Below are 21,929 nucleotides of genomic sequence, written 5' to 3'. Positions count from 1 at the left end.
CTCACATGAGATTTGCCGTGATGTTGACAGAGTGGCATGGGAGGTTTATTTCTTAGACTGGGTTAAGATGTACATTTTGGGAAACATCCTCAGTAGTGTGCCTTCGAATCAGTGGTGGCCAGCTAAAGGGTGATCAAGCCTTAGCTTGTGTCCCATGCCCAATTAAGATTTCCCACGTGACTATGCAAGGCAGGGGCGTCCTCTTCCCTGAGCCAGCCCTACAGCTGACCGCATACCTCATATGCCCTCCTAAAGTTGGAGGGATCTGAATTGGGTTCTCAGGTGGGGTGGGGGGGTAGCAAACACTAAACAATACATTAATTGCTCTATAACGGTGACAAAAGGTGCCCACAAACTGTTAGGGCCTAAAGCTGTCCCCGACAGCGGAGCTTTCCTTCCAGCACCATGTGTGAATCCTTACCTCCACTACACCTGGCTATCAGCGGAGCCTCGTCTGGCAGCGAAACAGTTCATTCAGCCTCATTTACTGCCTTTTTAAAAACCACAGCTGGCATGGTGGACATGCTTCACTAAATATGGTTTCAACTCGATATGAACTGCATTCTCTTTCAGTAACAATGAATGCCGACATGAGGTTTGACCTTTGAACCATACACAAACATGATTACTTTCATGTTATGTCAATTCATGTTTGTTCTTATATCATGCACACGTCCTTGTGTGCCATCGCGCACATGTTGATTTTGTCCATCCACACCAGACATGATAAGGATGGGGCAGCAGGTAGCCTAGTGGTTAGAGCGTTGAACTAGTTACCGGAAGGTTGCAAGGTCGAATCCCCGAGCTGACAAGGTAAAAATCTGTCGTCCAGCCCCTGAACAAGGCAGTTAAACCACTAGGCCGTCATTGAAAATAAGAATTTGTTCTTAACTGACTTGCCTAGTTAAATAAAGGTAAAATAAAAAATAAATGGATACCCAGGTTGAAATATCAAAACCAACTACATTCATTTGGGGACAGGTCTAAAAGCATGAAACATTCATGACAATTTAGCTTGCTGATGCTAGTTAATTTGTCCTGGGATGTAATATTGGGTTGCAGTGCATTGCATCAAGTGTCACAAATAGAACCAAGTTCTATTTTAGCTCCTGGCTATGCAGACGCTTGCGAGCAGTTTGGATGCGGTGATTGAATAACGTATGTGTACATTTATTTAGCAACGCTCGCGTGCTGTGTGGTCAAATGAGCAGTGACAAGGTAGGCCTTCATTCAGCACTTTCAAAATGGACATGACAGAAATTCAGACGTTAGTTCCGATAAATTCAGCAATATGTTGAGTTAACTTTACTCTTCTTTAAGTCATCACATGAAGAGAGAGCGAGGCACTGTTAGCCTACCATTTGAAGTATTTTACTAGGCCTGTGTGGTCTAAAAAGGAAGGAAAATACAATCACGAGGATCCACTTTTATAGACAATATAACGAAGCTCAGACAGCGTATTGCTCAAACACAACAACCCTTGCAACATCAACTGGAATTACATGGTTTTATTGCTGAACTTTTTGTTGAAAAAAAACAACATTTGAATGGAAAGAGACTGTCACTGGCAAACATGGTTATAGACCCAGAAACATTATATACTGTAGTATCCCCTCATAGTGGAGAAAAGCATATGCACTAATTATAATACACAAAGTAATAAAAACAATGAATTGCATCATTCCACATTGCTTAAAATTATAAATAAGATGCTCATGAGATAGATCTATATAAGCAATATAACAATTGATATGTAGGCTACAAACTATGGCCTAACGGAACGATGAGAGGATAAGAGGCAAGCCGTAATTTCGATTAAGACGTTAATGAACTAGCTAAAAAATATGTATTTGTTCTGCACATTAGGCTAAGTTCTAAAGGGGAGAGGGACCAAATTCTTAGGGTGAGACACATGGGCTACTAACAGCTTACAACACAACAGACACTTAGTATTACTGTCTTAGCTATAGTATACATATCCTGGCATATTATTTATGCAGCAGCATGTAAGACATATTTTTGGACTCACTGTTGTCATGCTGTGCTCACTTGAACAGGAAGGTGGCACGGCAGTCCTTCTGGGCAAACTTTGTCATCAAACTTTCATCAAAGTCTGGCATTCTCTGGATTGATGGTGCTTTCAAGACAACTGGGAAGTCTGGAAAAAAATGAGGTTAAATCGTGATGTCAGTGATCTTCAGGTCGGTATGTCGAAGGTCTAGAAAGAGGCCCTAATTTCCGAATTGGATGAGTGTTCAAAGCGGATTTTCCCAATCGGAGCTCGTTTTTCTCTGAATTCCCAGTTGTCTTGAACACATTAAAGTCGGAAGTCCGAGATTTCCCAGTTCCAGTTGTTTTGAACACGGCAGAAGTCATGCTGGAGTGACAGCATGGCCATGTATTCAACCATTGTGTTGCATGTGAATGTTTATTTTTTTAAGCTTGGAAAAGAGACCTTTTCAGACAGATGTTTTACATCCTTAAACCCAGACTTGGACCACACACACTCTCCCCCAAATAACAGGCAGTAGAAGCAAAATAGTGAATTTGCGATTTCCGAGTTTTTATGTAATGTCCCATGGCCGGTGAGCACCGATACGTTTTATCTATAATTTATCTTCATTTGACAACGATTGAAAATGATTTGCCAGTAGATTGTTGACATTATTCACCTCTTGTCTAGCTAGCTAACTTGCTAGATAAGATTTTGAAAGTATGATGTTGACTTGATCAGTCCAATCAAAGCCATGTAACGTGATTTGACATAATTTTATCTGTGACCAATGCCTTCTTGGATGGGCACTTCTAATGTCAATCTATGGCAGCACCCAAGGGGGCTTGAACTGCCTAGCTCTCTTTGTAGATTCTGAGGTGACGTAGTGTCCCCATGAGTGACAGAACACTGAGCCAATCACAGAGCAACTAGAGAAGATTACCAACGCCTAAGCTCTGTATTTTCGCTGGCTGCCCCTCCATCACAGAAAACACTGAGCTAAGCTGAAGCACCTGCATTTTGGAGCTGCCTTACCCAAGAAAGAGACCATGTTTGTATGCGGCTTTATAACTCAAGGATATTATTTTTTACATTGCTTGCAAACTGAAATGTAACACGAATTAATGCCAAAATTACATGCAAAACAAGCCAATTATATTAATTTTTTTTTTTAGCTAAACAGGTGGGGCTCTGCATGATGGTGACGGGTCACCACCGGCTAAATGTATAAATTGTTATATATCGCATATTATACCAGCCACAGGCTGTTGTGTACCACGTATGTTTCTCCACTCTACATTCTACTGTACAACTGCTGCATCAGTGTTAAGGTTGCAAAATTCCAATCTTTCAACCGTCATTTCTGGAAAATCTGGGAATTTTTGGTAAAGGGCCATATGTGGTATATCTGTGAGTTCAAGACCCGTGTCCTATGTAAACACTGACAATGTACAATGCTGTCAGACTGTTCTCAATCAAAATAGGATATGACATTTATTGGCAATTGCGACCACAAACCTCAAACATCTCCAAAGTACCTTCCATAATATCTCTCTCCTCCATCACACTGTCACCACAGCTTATAGGAGAAACCATGGGCTCACGCAAAGCAAGACTGAAACCACACACAAAAGATTCATGTTTGATAGAATCTGGTGCTCTTCAGTCCATCAGATCTCTCTATAAGTGCATTCAATGGACTGTTATTGACAGTGAACATTTGAGACTGTGGGTGTTGGGGGGACAGGTTGGTCGGGGATGTTTGACAGGTGTTGTGGCAGAACATGGATCAATAGCGCATCACCGCTGACAGAGAGCATGATGGGACATTGGAACAAAGCAATGATTGATCGCTATGGTTTGAGCAGGTCGGCAGTCTCAAGAAAACAGAGTAAAGGTTGCTTAGAACTATTCAGTCATTTAAAACGGGAGTGGAATTCACTCCCTATTAGTAACACCACTGAGGGTGTTGCATATGTGCTGCAGGCGGTGGCTTTACCCACTAGACCAGCCTCAGGCACTATTATGTAGTCATTTTGAAGATCAAAACAGTTTTCAAGCCATCAAGTGACGATGATGATATCATCTCCTGTAATAGTGACTAATTTCTCTTTCTCTCTCCTTCTCACTCCTTCTTCTTCTCCTTCCTCCTCCTCCCCCTTTCTTCTCCTCCCTCCTTCTTCTTCTTCCTCCTCCTCCCCCTTTCTTCTCCTCCCTCCCTCCTTTTCTTCTTCCTCCTCCTCCTCCCCCTTTCTTCTCCTCCCTCCTTCTTCTCTTCGTTCCGGAGCAGTTTGGCCGAACAGAAGTGATCGATAACACCCTGAACCCGGACTTTGTTCGGAAGTTTGTCCTGGATTTCTTCTTCGAGGAGAAGCAGAATCTTCGCTTTGATGTGTAAGTGGACACCATGTCTCTCTCTCTCTTCCCGTCTGTTGTAATATCCTCCCTTCTTCTATTTTCTCCTTCTGTTCACCAGAGAATGATTCATCAGTTTTCATTAGCAAGGTTCAATTAAGAATCACTTGACTTATTAATACTAAGGGCTCAATTCAATCAAACCAGGGTCATGTTCAGTTGGGCACACCGTAGCAAAACACACTTTATTTGGAAAGTCCGGATTTTCCATCTGTAGATGCTGGGGTGTATGATTACATTGCTAAGGAAGACGTGGATGTTCCTCTCACCTATATTTACCACTGTTAACCTTATATTTACATAATTTATCACAACCATAATTTTACATGATCATAAACATCATTTTACATTACCATAAACATCATTTTACATGATCGTAAACATCATTTTGCATGATCATAAACATCATTTTACATGACCATAAACATAATTGTACATTACCATAAACATAATTTTACATTATCATAAACATCATTTTACATGATCATAAACATCATTTTATATTATTATAAGCATCACAAACATTTAGATTAACAACATTTTGCAGGATAATTACGTTTTTGACTTTTAAAAAAACTACTTTGACCGATAAAGTAAAAAAACACTTTCAAGCCCAACAACAACATAAGAACTCCCCTTTGCCTCAAATCCACAGCCAGCTTCCTTTCTGCTGCGAAGGCAGCTCACAGTTGAATCCAGGGGTGGAGGGAGTTACAGGCTGTTGGGGGGATGTTACTGTTCCAACTTCCCTCCTCCCTCAGAGAAGGGGGGATCGATGCCCTCTGCAGGGGGCCAGAGGAGGAGAGGAGAGCAAGAGCAGAAGCCCCAGCAGGGGGCCAGAGGAGGAGAGGAAGAGCAGAGGCCCCAGCATGTGGCAGGTGGCGGTAGCTCGGGCCAAACCACCCTCTCAGATCTGTCACATTGATTAGGCTACACACATACACACCACGATCAATAACACCACCAAAACACCAACCGACCGCCACAGCCAGATCTGCCACGCAGACAGGAAGCATTAGTCAAACAAGCAGAAGCAAAGATGTAACAGTAGGTGGATACCAGTGTAGTTGGAAGGCATTTGTCAACGGTTGTTGTTGTATTTCATTCAAATCTTGTCAAGAAGGAGGAGGAAAGTCAAACATGATTTTAAGCAAAAACTCTCTTTGTTGTAAGATGAGGAGCTGACAAAATATGTGCTTTTAGGAATAGGGTTGGAGAGATGTTTGTAAAATCTTGACAGATACTAGTTGGAGACAGTCATAACAGAACAGGATAAAACTTTTAAATAGAGTTGGAAACTGTCAACCCAGAAAAACAGCTAAAAATAAATTACAGAACATGAATCTGAATTGCAACAAGTCATACACCATGTGTTCCTGTTGTCATGACTTTGTATTAGTTAATGTGACGACTGTTGCTCATCGAATTATTCCAAGTTTCTAATTACGTGATTAACTGAATCAAGCAATTATTAACTCACTAACCTGGGGCACCATGGGAAAACTAGTTGTTATTGAGTTTCTATTTCCCAAATTAACTCAAAGAATATCAGAATATCGATTTTACAACAGCCGCTAATTAACCAGTTGCCTCTGACAGTCTCGTTCTGAACGTCGTATAGCCCGTGAATCTGCACGGACCCGGGTCCCACTAATGAATTCGTACCACACCAATCTTAATTGAATATTTACTAAAAGCTCAAATTAGAACTTAGTATAACGGGCCAACACACTATGGCACATGTGTTACCCACAATGGGAATTTCAAAAAAATGAAGTACACAAGAGAAATATACATTGGGGTGAATTTGTCAGCTATGCTATTCTAACCCTAGCCTTGCCTCAAACTGCCGCTCTTATGGGTCAGAATACAATGATGTAATTACGTGGTGATGATCACCGGGGATTCTCTGCGTAGGCATTCAGCTGTTCGATGACGCGCTACTCTGGCGCACCTCTCTGACCGTCTTCCCGGTGTCAGTGTCCTTTTTGGCTTAGGAGTCTGTTCCCTCACCCCTTTCTCTGGAAGGGGTATTCTGAGTCCAGACAGCTCTGTAGCTCAGAGCTCCCAGCATAGGAATGAAACCCTTTAGATACCGTGATTCGATGGAAGATGGAGGCTAGGTGGTTCGACTTGAATTCATCCGCTTAGACACAGCTACTCATCCGTAGCTTGGGTAGAAAAGGATTTCTTTGTCCTCAAACATGCGTTGCATTCTGGGTTTGTTGACTTTTAAGACCCTGCTGCAGCTGGGGTCACGTAGTCCTGTTGTAAATTCTATACTCTCAGGAAGTAGGCGTGGCCGCCTTTAGGGCAATTCTCTGGGCAATTCTCTGGGCAAGTTAATGAGGCAAGGGCTAGATTTTTCTCAAATCCCATTTTAGACAATTAACTTAACATTTCATCTTCCCCAAAACATTCTCTTTGATTTGGACATTTTCCATACAACGTACAATGTAAAAACATCAAACATATACTAGGAAAACCCTTCACATTACAATGTTTTCGTAATAACGTCATCTATTAACCTTTAATATCAGAACAAAAATGACATACATTTTCATAGTCCATCTATCGTCATGACCACCATTGTGGCTGACGAAAACCATTGTTCCAAAGTCCCTTTAGTTCATGTTTAATGTCCTGAGGCTGGTTCTCTATAGTGACAGGACAAAGGAATTTGTCTGTGGCCTGAGATTTACCAGGGGCGTGGGGGCCATAAAACCCCCCACGTCTTCAGACCCCTAGATCTCTCCTCCTCTGTTGGGGTTGAGAGATAATCTGTAGGGTTGTGGTCTCCTGTAACCTGACCTGATCAAGACAGTCATGACACTGTTCTGATTTAAACCCTACCGGTATAGCCAGCTGTGCAGGAATAGATTGACGCAAACACACACACTCATACACACACATCACTAGGCTATTTACACCATATACAGTTATAATAATATATTATTATACATGGCAAACTTTATATTATGCGTGTAGTTTTAGGATTTCCTGTCCATTTGGGCTCTCCACATGATTTGTTAGACATAATCTCTAGCAAATGACTCCCTATGGGTTGTGTAAATTCATGTTTGCAGTGTTGCTAATCTTTGGTCTGGGATTGGGAGAATTTGGTTTGTTACCTAACTGGGTGGGAACAGTGAGAAAGTAATATGCAAGGGAAACTGTGAATTGTGTAAAAAATGCAGACGCACAGATGGGTACACACACACACACATTCTCTTTCTTACAGGCACATGCTCAGGTTTTTTAAATATTTGTGTAATTTTTTGTTAAGGTTGGATTAGATTGATATTGCGGAAAGAATATTGGTTCCATCAATGTAATTGTCTGCATCATTAACAATCCACCATATATTTTCTGGGGTTAATATATATATCTCCATACACACATGCATAAATATACACATACCTATATAGACATACATACTTTTAAAAATAGTATACCTTTATTATTATTCCCCGCAAAACCTACCACCGATCATGCTCAGGCTTTGGCTAACCCCCTCCCCTGGGACAGCCATGCTGAATCATTAGAGGTGAATTATTCAGTAACAGTCCACAATCGTGCGCACACACACACTCTGTTGGCTGTCACGTTTTCTTTGTTGACTGCGTCTTGTATCATCTCTGATGTTGTCCTTCACACTTAAAAGATCCTCACTCTACACACTTAAAACATGTTTAAACTTTACATTTAAAACATCTACAAACATCTACACTTAAAACATCTACAAACTTTTACACTTAATACATCTACAGACTTCTACACTTAATACATCTACAGACTTCTACACTTAATACATCTACAAACTTCTACACTTAATACATCTACAGACTTCTACACTTAATACATCTACAGACTTCTATACTTAATACATCTACAGACTTCTACACTTAATACATCTACAGACTTCTACACTTAATACATCTACAGACTTCTACACTTAATACATCTACAGACTTCTACACTTAATACATCTACAGACTTCTACACTTAATACATCTACAGACTTCTACACTTAATACATCTACAGACTTCTACACTTAATACATCTACAGACTTCTACACTTAATACATCTACAGACTTCTACACTTAATACATCTACAGACTTCTACACTTAATACATCTACAGACTTCTACACTTAATACATCTACAAACTTCTACACTTAATACATCTACAGACTTCTACACTTAATACATCTACAGACTTCTACACTTAATACATCTACAGACTTCTACACTTAATACATCTACAAACTTCTACACTTAATACATCTACAGACTTCTACACTTAATACATCTACAGACTTCTACACTTAATACATCTACAGACTTCTACACTTAATACATCTACAAACTTCTACACTTAATACATCTACAGACTTCTACACTTAATACATCTACAGACTTCTACACTTAATACATCTACAGACTTCTACCCGTAATACATCTACAGACTTCTACACTTAATACATCTACAGACTTCTACACTTAATACATCTACAGACTTCTACACTTAATACATCTACAGACTTCTACACTTAATACATCTACAGACTTCTACACTTAATACATCTACAGACTTCTACACTTAATACATCTACAGACTTCTACACTTAGTACATCTACAGACTTCTACACTTAATACATCTACAGACTTCTACACTTAATACATCTACAGACTTCTACACTTAATACATCTACAAACTTCTACACTTAATACATCTACAGACTTCTACACTTAATACATCTACAGACTTCTACACTTAATACATCTACAGACTTCTACACTTAATACATCTACAAACTTCTACACTTAATACATCTACAGACTTCTACACTTAATACATCTACAGACTTCTACACTTAATACATCTACAGACTTCTACCCGTAATACATCTACAGACTTCTACACTTAATACATCTACAGACTTCTACACTTAATACATCTACAGACTTCTACACTTAATACATCTACAGACTTCTACACTTAATACATCTACAGACTTCTACACTTAATACATCTACAGACTTCTACACTTAATACATCTACAGACTTCTACACTTAGTACATCTACAGACTTCTACACTTAATACATCTACAGACTTCTACACTTAATACATCTACAGACTTCTACACTTAATACATCTACAAACTTCTACACTTAATACATCTACAGACTTCTACACTTAATACATCTACAGACTTCTACACTTAATACATCTACAGACTTCTACACTTAATACATCTACAAACTTCTACACTTAATACATCTACAGACTTCTACACTTAATACATCTACAGACTTCTACACTTAATACATCTACAGACTTCTACCCGTAATACATCTACAGACTTCTACACTTAATACATCTACAAACTTCTACACTTAATACATCTACAAACTTCTACACTTAATACATCTACAGACTTCTACACTTAATACATCTACAGACTTCTACACTTAATACATCTACAGACTTCTACACTTAATACATCTACAGACTTCTACACTTAATACATCTACAGACTTCTACACTTAATACATCTACAGACGTCTACACTTAATACATCTACAAACTTCTACACTTAATACATCTACAAACTTCTACACTTAATACATCTACAGACTTCTACACTTAATACATCTACAAACTTCTACACTTAATACATCTACAAACTTCTACACTTAATACATCTACAGACTTCTACCCGTAAAACATCCCACTTTAAAGTGCCATCTAATTTTTGTCAGCTGAAATTCTCAAAAATAACAAACTGAAAGTGTTATTGTAGCTTCTCTAAGAACAAGAGTGATGTTTCACATTAAAACCTCTATGGGATCGATGTCCCTATACCGGGACGGTTGTGGGATCGGTGTCCCTATACCGGGACGGTTGTTGCTAACGTGGGCTAATGTGACTAGAATTACATTGTAAGTAACAGTCAACTTTCCAGGACATAGACATGCCTTATATGGGCAGAAAGCTTAAATTCTTGTGACTCACATTAACAAGTGTTCCCCCCTAATCAGCTAATGTATACTAACATGTTCTGCTAATATGTGGTGGATTGATGGCTCATTAACAGCTAGTACATAAATGCCTGCTTAATGCCTTACATAAGCTATGAAAATGTGTCCCCACATGACTTCTACTGTGCACATTCACTGCCCCGTGAACCGGGAAGCGGTTCATTACGGTAGTTAACCACCAGAGAAAATGTTATGCTGAGTTTCCACCTAAGGCTTACGGCTGTGTTTTACTCAAATGGCAGACTTGACTTGTTTCCAACTCCATGGACGGGCGACGGTGTCTCACTGGGCCATGGCCTCGATGGACTGGCTCTGACTTGGTGCCAACATCAACATAAACGTTGTTCCTTCCTGTATTATACTGATGAATACATGTTTATTCTATTCTACTGAGCCATTATCTTGTATTATTTCTTATTGTTGTTGCATCGTCCAGAAGGAACCTGCAGGTAAGCATTTCATTGGACGTGTACACCATGTGTATCCGTACATACTTAAAACTTGAAACATGGCAATACACTGGTGTGGGGTAAGTCTTAGGTGGAAATTCGGCATTTCTAACAATGTTTATGGCAATGCAGTAGAGGAATGTCTTCGACGTGTGGAAATGGCACCTCAGAGACTAACGACTCGGAATGCTCGGTGACACGGCAGAGAATTGCAATTATCGCGCCGCAGTTCATGACCTTATGGTACTCCTCAATCAATAGCATAATGATGAATAGCATGATGATAGCTGTTAGAGCATTTGGCCAGGAACCAAAAGGTCGCTCTTTCGAATCCTGAGCCGACAAGGTGAAAAATCTGTCAATGTGCCCTTTAGCAAGGCACTTGACCCAAAATGCTCCAAGATTAATAATGGCTGACCCTGGACTGTGAAAAGGTTATACAGGTCATACAGGTTATACAGGTTGCACAGGCTATACAGGCTATACAGATTATACAGGCTATACAGATTATACAGATTATACAGGCTATACAGATTATACAGGCTATACAGATTATACAGGCTATACAGGCTATACAGATTATACAGGCTATACAGATTATACAGGCTATACAGATTATACAGATTATACAGGCTATACAGATTATACAGGCTATACAGATTATACAGGCTATACAGATTATACAGGCTATACAGATTATACAGGTTATACAGGCTAGACAGGCTATACAGATTATACAGGCTATACAGATTATACAGGTTATACAGGCTAGACAGGCTATACAGGTTATACAGGCTATACAGATTATACAGGTTATACAGGCTATACAGATTATACAGGCTATACAGGCTATACAGGCTATACAGATTATACAGGCTATACAGATTATACAGGCCAAATAGATTATACAGGCTATACAGGTTATAGAGGTTATACAGATTATACAGGCTATACAGATTATACAGGCTATACAGGTTATACAGGCTATACAGATTATACAGGCTATACAGGCAATATAGGTTATACAGGCTACACAGATTATACAGATTATACAGGCTATACAGGCTACACAGATTAAACAGATTATACATGCTACACAGATTATACAGGCTATACAGGCTACGCAGGATATACAGGTTATAGATTAGACAGGCTATACAGATTATACAGATTATACAGGCTATACAGATTATACAGGTTATAAAGGCTGTACAGTTTATACAGGCTATACAGATTATACAGGTTATACAGGCTATACAGATTATACAGGTGTTGTGTCTTTGGCTATGCGGGGTTAAGTGATATGACATGCTATTCTATAAAATAATTTCTCCGTAATTAATATTACCTGATTGGGCTAATCATGTAAATGTAATTAACTAGAGAGTCGGGGCACCACAAAATAATATTTATAGACCTGTTATCTTCCTGTTATCGTCACCTTAATTCAGTCTCATCTGAAAGTTGTAAATCCTTGGTTATCTTCACGAACCCTGGCTAACAAGTTGAATCAGCAATACAAAATTGGGTTTAATTATTTATTTACTAAATACCTAACTAATCACACAGAATTACATATACACATAATTATTCATAACTTGATTACAAATTACGTCATAAAGGAAAACGTCCCTAGCGGGCGGAACAGATATGACAGCTGGTTACACAAAAGAAAAGGGGCTGGATTTGAGTGAAAGAGCGGGAAGACTGAGGAACAAAGGGTGAAGCTATGCTATCGTATATACAGTATCTTATGCATTCTAAATTACCGCCCATTTGGAAAAGGAAAATGCAATAAATATTTACTCTGAGCTGTGCTTCGGTAGGTTGGTGGTAGATGGAAGGCCGTGTTGCCAAGCTGAGTCCTTTGTCCTTTGAAGAACGTCTCTGGTGGTCAATTGGCTACGTTGTACTAACGTCGTTGTGTGATAGACGGGATACTCTGTCTGTTCCTTCCTAACCCTCGTTTGCTACTGTTGCTAACTCAACGGCTAGGAGGTATGACTTCTGTAGTGAATAAGAGTTCAAAGTTCATACCATTCACAACCAAAGCTCACGCTGATGTTGGCTTCGTTCTGTAGTTATTATCTGAACCATTCTGACATCGGACCATCGTCCTCACATCCTCGGAACAGGAGGTTATATTGTCGTCAAGGCTTTATATAGGAAGGGAGAGGAGGGCGTGTTTGAAATGTTTTATAGCCCCTGTCCCTTCACAGGGGCGGGCCACTGATTGAGCAGAGCCCTACCTTGTGAAAACCCAAATCTCACATTTTAGAAGCTAAAATCACATTTCCCATCCCATCATGAATAATTTCATATTCAAACATTTAAATTGAACAACAATTCCATGTGAATCCGATAACTCTGATGTGTAGACTTTCCACTGTAGAGTTTATGTCATCTTATCATTGATGAGAATGTCTCAGATGACAACCGAACTGACATCATATTCATTAAGTACCACTGCACATGTTCAATTGGTCGGATTATCAGAATATAGTTCATTTCCCCTCACCTTCTGATGTTCCCAGAATCTCTATGTTAACCAAGGGGTTTGCAAATGTAACATCAGTAGGGTAGAGAGAGGATAAATGGAGAAAGAGGTATTTATGACTGTCATAAACATACTCCCAGGCCAACGTCATGACACAGGCTACACAGGCTACACAGGATATACAGGCTATACAGATTATACAGGCTACACAGGATATACAGATTATACAGGCTATACAGATTATACAGGCTATACAGGCTACACAGGATACACAGGTTATACAGATTATGCAGGCTACACAGATTATACAGCCTATACAGGCTATACAGGCTATTGACAGCTATTCTCAGCCCTGTGTAACGAAACGTTGATCGATATCCACTTTTTTTTTGTTGGAGTCACACCTGTCATCCTTGTGACATAAGTGAGGTCATAGAAGGTATATGGAAATAAATTGGATGCCTATTGCATTTCCAGGATTGTCCAGATATGGATCTTCAAGGCCCCATGGGAGTGCTGCCGCTGTCGTCTCCCTGATTTCAGGTCCCGAGAGGTGGCTCCAATAAAAGGGAGAGCCCCTGTTATGGCTGGATGAATAATTTAACCATATCCTTCCCTCTAGAGATTATTTTTAGCATCCTGAATCACAATAGATAGGAAAGGTAGGAAGTGCCATGGAGGCACTGTAAGGTCTTAGAAATAGGGGTATAGATAGAGATAGGGTTAGGGATGGGGCTTAGAGATAGGGATAGGGCTTGGAGATAGGGCTTGGAGATAGGGATAGAGTGCTTAAAGATGGGGATAGCGATAGGGATAGAGATATGGCTTAAAGATAGGGAGAGGGATAAAGATGGGGCTTAAAAATGGGGATAGAGACAGGGCTTAAAAATGGGGATAGAGACAGGGCTTCAAGATAGGGATAGAGATAGGGATGAAGATAGGGATAGAGATGGGGATGAAGACAGGGATAGAGATGGGGCTTAAAGATAGGGATAGAGAGGGCTTCAAATTAGGGATAGAGATAGGGCTTCAAGATAGCGATAGAGATGGGGCTTAAAGATGGGGATAGAGATAGGGCTTAAAGATGGGGATAGAGATAGGGCTTAAAGATGGGGATAGAGATGGGGCTTGGAGATAGGGATAGAGTGCTTAAAGATGGGGATAGGGATAGAGATATGGCTTAAAGATAGGGAGAGGGATAGAGATGGGGCTTAAAAATGGGGATAGAGACATGGCTTCAAGATAGGGATAGAGATAGGGATGAAGATAGAGATGGGGATGAAGACAGGGATAGAGATGGGGCTTAAAGATAGGGATAGAGATAGGGCTTCAAGATAGGGATAGAGATAGGGCTTCAAGATAGCAATAGAGGTGGGGCTTAAAGATGGGGATAGAGATAGGGCTTAAAGATGGGGATAGAGATAGGGCTTAAAGATGGGGATAGAGATAGGGCTTCAAGGTGCGGGATAGAGATGGGGCTTAAAGATAGGGATAGAGATGGGGATGAAGATAGGGCTTAAAGATGGGGATGGAGATAGTGCTTAAAGATAGGGATAGAGATGGGGATGAAGATAGGGCTTAGTTGTTACATGTAAACAGATGTAGGATCTTAATTTGAGCCAGTTTGCTACAGTAGGAAAATAATCCTGCAGAAACAGGAAATGTGAGTTAGTATGTGGATTATAATTAATGGACATTTTTGTAGGGGTTGATTACATGTTTCGTTAGGGAATTTTGAGTGGAAATTACAAACTTCAGAAGTCTTTTTAAACCTCAAATACAATACACGTTTGACATTTCCTGCATTGCAGGAAAGTTCTTCTGCAACAATGTACCATTTGTACTGTACACTAGGAAACTAGATGGAACGGGTTATCTAATATCTATACCTGCTCTTAGTTCTACCTTTCAATCTGAGCATGCTATATGGGGCGAAGACAACATCCTTTTCTCTTGTATCTAATGGAATCATTATATAAAGAAGAGTGGGGGTCGGTAACATTTCAGAAGGGCTTCCCACTCTGTTATGACTAGTGTATCGTGGCATAACAAGGCTTTCCAGAGACTCAGCAGATATACAAGAGATATAGAACACTGCATGATGCTCAGTTGTATCCTGTAGATAGGTAGGTAGGTCTTTATTTTCCATACTTTTCCTCAATTATGAGGATCCTATCCTCAGGTCAATTAGCTTGCCTTCTGAGAAGTGACTGAGTTCTTTTAAAAAGAGAACTTGATTACTCGTCAAGTCGTGAGCACGAAGAAGTAAATGCACGTCATGCATTTCTCCTAGATCTAATGACTTGTCAAACGTGAAGGGGAGTTCACATCATTTTCTTCCATTTAGATAATAAGGAATAGGCTAACATGACTGTCTGATGACCAAGCAGCAAAGGATGGAAGAATAAAGAACTTGGGTTCTGCTGGAGTTTTTAAGAAGGTCAAGTCAGAGTGATGGTGTGATTTTTTACACCTTGCTGAGAGAGAGTTGGAAGTAACACTGTCCTTGGAAGGGTGTTATAGTTTGTTTTTGAACCTGTAGTTTTTGTGCTGTTATAGTAGATACAGTGGTTTATAAAGGCCAAACCGAAATGTGACTTCCGCTTTATCCCAACCCCTCTGAAAGACACATACATATACAGGTTGGAGAGGCGGGCCTGCCACACTGGGCTCCATGGAGCCGTTGTTGTGGGTGGTTAAGTGCCTTGCTCAAGTGCCACAACAGCAGGCAATAGCATCTCTGGTTGCCAGGTCACTTCCCCCCCAGATTTTTCCCATCAGACCCGGGAACTGGTAACCCTCCGGCTCGCTTCCCTAACCACTAGGCTACCTGTAATGTAATTAAGCAGGCACGGAACAAACCCTACCACGGGCCCCTGGCCGCTATCAATTATGTATGGATTCCCTATCAGCCCAGGTAAACCTGTGCATTGATCCTTCACTGTAATTAAGGTTTTTGGAAATTCTACAATAATGTTTCCTTCTCATTAGGATTCGATTTGTATCAACGTGGTAATTTGTGTTAATTCACGCCCCACCTTCCAGGATATCACAATGTGTTTAATGCCGGTCCTTTGTCTCGATTACAAAGAGCTGCCCTGAGGTCCTCTGTCGCCTGCCATGTAAATGAGGCTATCTGATATTTGGGGCGGGTTTATCACTCCTCGCACTGCTAAATCTAATTTCGCTCAGCGCTTCCAGGCTTATCCTACTGTGTTGTAATTTCATTTGATACCACCCAGGCCTGGCTCAGCACTCAATTTTACACCGCCAGAGATGGGATTTGTACTGAGTGAGTGAGGGGCAATTCCGATTGAAAGTGAGGGATCGAGGAAAAACTGAGATGGAAGACTCGTTGTAGAGGGAGAGTAGGTAGGCTAATAGAAGTAAGAAAGGTTCTGGAGTTTAGAGATACTTTTGGAGGCTTAGTGTTTGAGAGCGGGGAGTTCTGCTCTCTGCCACTTCGCTAGATTCTGATAATGTGGTTGTTATAGCTTTCTCATTCTTCAGGTGAGCCTCTCTACTTTTCATCACAATACACATTGGCCCCTAGTTTTCAGCTTTATCACTAAAAACTTTTTATTTTCCTCTGCTGCTCTGAAACACGGTGACAACATATGGAAGCAGATTTATGCCAAAATTAAGAGAGGCTGTTAATGAAAGAACTGAAGGCACAGCTTCTTCTGAAAAGACACCACTTAATTTGTGATGAATTGGTAGAAATGAGGGCCTGTGCCTATGTTCGATCCTCATTTACAAATGAACTGGTCTGCATGTGAAGCTTGAACAACTGAGCAGCTTTTTTAAAGCTCTTTCCTAAGTGTTTATTGCATTTCTTAGTTTTGTCCTAGATTTCCAAATCAGAGTCTTCCAGATGCTGGAGCAGTGAGCTAGGTTGTCTGTCTGTCTGTCACACCGTTGTCAGTTCTGTCAGGTGCCCTAGTACTGCGGCCTCTCTCCTGGCCATGCAGAACCCTCACCTGTCCATCACAGAGCTGTAAAGGAGAGGGGAAATAATAAGAGGTTGAAAGAAAAGAGAAGAAAAGTTGAGAGTTGGAGAATAGAATAGTTTCAAATACCTTTGTGATATTTTGTATTCAAAATACAAACATTATGTAAGAAGAACTTGAACATTTATCTTTGAAGATGTTATAAACGAAAGGTTCATAAAGTGTGATAAATTACTTTTAGAAGATATCTTACATTCTCGTAGGGCCAAGCCAGACTCTTAAACCTACCTAGAACCAAAAGGTTTCAACTACAGGGACAGCAGAATAACCCTTATATTTTTTAAAGAGTGAAGGCATTCATAGTAGCCTTAATACATCTTTTGCATTTGCATTTGACAATGACGTTTCGACAGACTCATTTTGACAGCTCAATCTTTCTCACCATCTTACACTACCTATATCAAATCACAATCAAATTTGATTTGTCACATACACATGTTTAGCAGATGTTATTGCATGTGTAGCGAAGTTCTGATATCCTCCCTGGATCTAGCGGGTCCGTATGGCTTCGCAATACCGTACTAGCACTACAATTGGCTCTCTGTACCTGTCCCATCCAAGGGCCTTGTCAGTCACTCAGGTTCTACACAGCAACTACAGTGGGAAGAAAAAAGTATGTGAACCCTTTAGAATTACCTGGATTTCTGCAGGTAATTGGTTAACATTTTATCTGATCTTCATCACAACAATAGACAGTCTGCTTAAACTAATAACACACAAACAATTATAATTTTTCATATCTATTGAACACACCGTGTAAACATTCATAGTGCAGGTTGGAAAAGTATGTGAACCCTTGGATTTCATAACAGATTGACCCTCCTTTGGCAGCAATAACCTCAACCAATTGTTTTTTGTAGTTGCAGATCGGACCTACACAACGGTCAGGAGGAATTTTGGACCATTCCTCTTTACAAAACTATTTCAGTTCCAAAATATTCTTGGGATGTCTGGTGTGAACTACTCTTGAGGTCATGCCACAGCATCTCAATCGGGTTGAGGTCAGGACTGACTGGGCGACTCCAGAAGGTGTATTTTCTTCTGATCAAGGCATTCTGTTGTTGACTTACTTCTGTCTTTTGGGTTGTTGTCCTGTTGCATCACCTAACTTCTGTTGAGCTTCAATTGGCGGACAGATAGCCTTACATTCTCCTGCAAAATGTCTTGATGAATTCATTTTTCCGTCGATGACAGCAAGCTGTCCAGGCCCTGTGGCAGCAAAGCAGAGTCACATGGCACGGAACAGGTGAACCCAAGAGTAGACTCAGACGAGGAGACTGGGATGAGGTAACCAAGGTATTTATTGAAACACGGGGAAGATGGGGAGCAGGCCAGGGGAAGCTCGGGCGGGTTGCAGGAAGCTAAGTGTGGAGGCTGACTGGAGCGGGAGGGGTTGGGACTGGGGAAGCAGGACCAGAGGGGAATCCAATTAGGCAGTGGGGTGGGGGGTCCAGGACAGAGTAGCAGGATGACAAGACGTGGGACTGGAGAAGGGGACCAGAGTTAGAGCTGGCAGAACCGTAACAGAGAAGAAAACAGCGTCAGGCAAAGGAAAACAGGCATAACATGAAAACAGGATCTAAGCAGAAACAATTGGCTAAAAAACGCAGACTGACTGAGCAGAGGTTACGATCTGGCAGTGTGGAAGTGGCAGGGCTGAGTATTTGTCGAGGTCTTGATTATGGAACAGGTTGCAGCTGGTGGGGATCTGCTCTGCCTCCAGCACACCTGTCTCCGCACACACACACACACACACACACACACACACACACACACACACACACACACACACACAGAGAGAGGAAGAGGGAGAGAGCACTGGGGGAGTGGCGGCAGGTTAGGGAGACCCAGGATCCCTCCACCATATTTTACAGTTGGGATGAGGTTTTGATGTTGGTGTGCTGTGCCTTTTTTTCTCCACACATAGTGTTGTGTGTTCCTTCCAAACAACACAACTTTAGTTTCATCTGTCCACAGAATATTTTGCCAGTAGCGCTGTGGACCATCCAGGTGCTCTTTTGCGAACTTTAGACATGCAGCAATGTTTTTTTTTGGACAGCAGTGGCTTCTTCCATGGTGTCGTCCCATGAACACCATTCTTGTTTAGTGTTTTACGTATTGTAGACTTGTCAACAGAGATGTTAGCATCTTCCATATATTTCTGTAAGTATTTAGCTGACACTCTAGGACTATTCTTAACCTCATTGACTCCAATGAGCTTTTAGTGAAGTCATTAGCCTAAGGGTTCACATACTTTTTCCAACCTACACTGTGAATGTTTAAATTATGTATTCAATATAGACAAGAAAAATACAATAATTTGTTTGTTATTAGGTTAAACACACTGTATTTATCTATTATTGTGACTTAGACAAAGATCAGATTAAAATTTATGCAGAAATCCAGGTAATTTAAAAAGGGTCCACATACTTTTTCTTGACACTATATTTCTCCTGGGAAACAAATTCAATACGGATGTATGTCTTGGAATGTGCAAGTAACGGGCTACTTACCAACACTGTGTACATCTTCAATAAAGTCAGCTATCTAAATGCCTGTCAACTATCCAACTTAACTATCTTTAAAATGTCTATAGTATTTCCTTTTGACTCTACCGTGGAGTCCTGGAGGAGCTCATCTTGTTAATTACGGTCAAGTCAAGCATTTGACCCCTCGGTCCTATTGAAAATCTCCTTCATAATCTATTCAAAGGACCCAGATGATGGCAAGGTTGCTGTTTCTCTTTAGCACGAGGCAGTGCATCGTCCTCCACTGTTTGACTTCAAAAACACTGACAGAAACGAGTGGGTGCAAAGGGAGAAAGAGATTCCAGACGGAGAAGAAAAATGCATTATATTCTTGTGTAATGTGCAGTAATTTGTGTAAATCAGTTTAGCAGCAAGTGGATTTCCTTTGTCAAACAAGCTTTTTATAGGAACTCGTTATGTTGGCACTTAAGAGAGCACCGTGAGGATGACGAGGTAGCCTTGAGGAAAAAAGTGCCATGTTTTCCCCCCCTGGTGGGTGGGAGGGGGGTGATAGGGTCTTCAATTCATACAGTCGATCCTATTTTGGAATTCATTACCATTCGGATCCACATCCATTTGTCTTTGTCATTCTTGACTCTTCCTTCTTATCTACATACACGCTGCTTATTTATTTATTAAACATGATGTTTACCTGTCCTGTGCGGGTAATCTATTGTTTCATCTTCATGCACAGCTGTAAAGTCAGGATTTGATTACAGTTAAGTTTAGGCTGCCTGTACTATATGAGGAAGTACATTAATGTATGTTTATGGTTTAACTTACAGTCATGATTTTACCAGATGTTTATTTAATTTTTTATTTATTTTTTATTTAACATTTTATTTAACCTTTATTTAACTAGGCAGGTCAGCTAAGAACAAATTCTTATTTACAATGACAGCCTACCAAAAATACAAAAGGCCTCCTATGGGGACGAGGGCTAGGATTAAAAATACCAAATAAAATACAAAAATAGGACAAAACACACATCACGACAAGAGAGACACCACAACACTACATAAAAAGAGGCCTAAGACAACACAGCATGGCAGCAACACATGAAATCACAGCATGGTAGCAACAAAACATGGCAGCAGCACAACATGGTAGCGGCACAAAACATGGTACAAACATTATTGGGCACAGACAACAGCACAAAGGGCAAGAAGGTAGAGACAACAATACATCACGCAAAGCAGCCACAACTGTCAGTAAAAATGTCCATGATTGAGTCTTTGAATGAAGAGATTGAGATAAAATTGTCTAGTTTGAGTGTTTGTTGCAGCTCGTTCCAGTTGCTAGCTGCAGTGAACTGAAAAGACGAGCGACCTAGGGATGTGTGTGCTTTGGGGACCTTTAACAGAATGTGACTGGCAGAACGGGTGTATGTGGAGGATGAGGGCTGCAGTAGATATCTCCGATAGGGGGGAGTGAGGCCTAAGAGGGTTTTGTAAATAAGCATCAACCAGTGGGTCTTGCGACGGGTATAGAGATGACCAGTTTACAGAGGAGTATAGAGTGCAGTGATGTGTCCTATAAGGAGCATTGGTGGCAAATCTGATGGCCGAATGGTAAAGAACATCTAGCCGCTTGAGAGCACCCTAACCTGCCGATCTCTATTAATTGCGTCCCAATAATCTAGCATGGGTAAGATGGTCATCTGAATCAGGGTTAGTTTGGCAGCTGGTGTGAAAGAGGAGCGATTACAATAGAGGAAACCAAGTCTAGATTTAACTTTAGCCTGCAGAGGTAACTACCTCAAGCTCTAAACCCTCAGAGGTAGTAATCACACCTGTGGGGAGAGGGGCACAAAGTCATAAAGGTACATATTATATATGGTAACTAGTTATTACTTTATCAATGCTTGATAAATAGTTTTGGGTCAATTCCAGATGTACTGTAACAAGTAGCTATTGGCGTGAAGATCATTTTAGTGTCAACCTAACAACTGATAGCACGTTGTTTTCTATTAAAAACCAGGTGAATG

At 40.6% G+C, this 21,929-nt stretch overlaps 1 protein-coding gene across 1 annotated transcript in view; it reads left to right on the top strand.

The window, feature by feature from the left end:
* Positions 1-21,929, top strand: part of LOC110528512 (copine-9) — a 136,017-nt gene that overhangs the window by 35,115 nt on the left and 78,973 nt on the right. The window contains exon 4 of the mRNA XM_036984091.2: positions 4,284-4,387. Within this exon, the coding sequence (XP_036839986.1) occupies positions 4,284-4,387 (104 nt within the window). The remainder of the gene's footprint in view (positions 1-4,283; positions 4,388-21,929) is intronic.

The sequence above is a fragment of the Oncorhynchus mykiss genome, chromosome 7 (genome assembly GCF_057628025.1).
Source record: "Oncorhynchus mykiss isolate SJ-2025 chromosome 7, ASM5762802v1, whole genome shotgun sequence".
NCBI lineage: Eukaryota > Metazoa > Chordata > Actinopteri > Salmoniformes > Salmonidae > Oncorhynchus > Oncorhynchus mykiss.
This window is presented reverse-complemented; position numbering and strand designations above follow the sequence as displayed.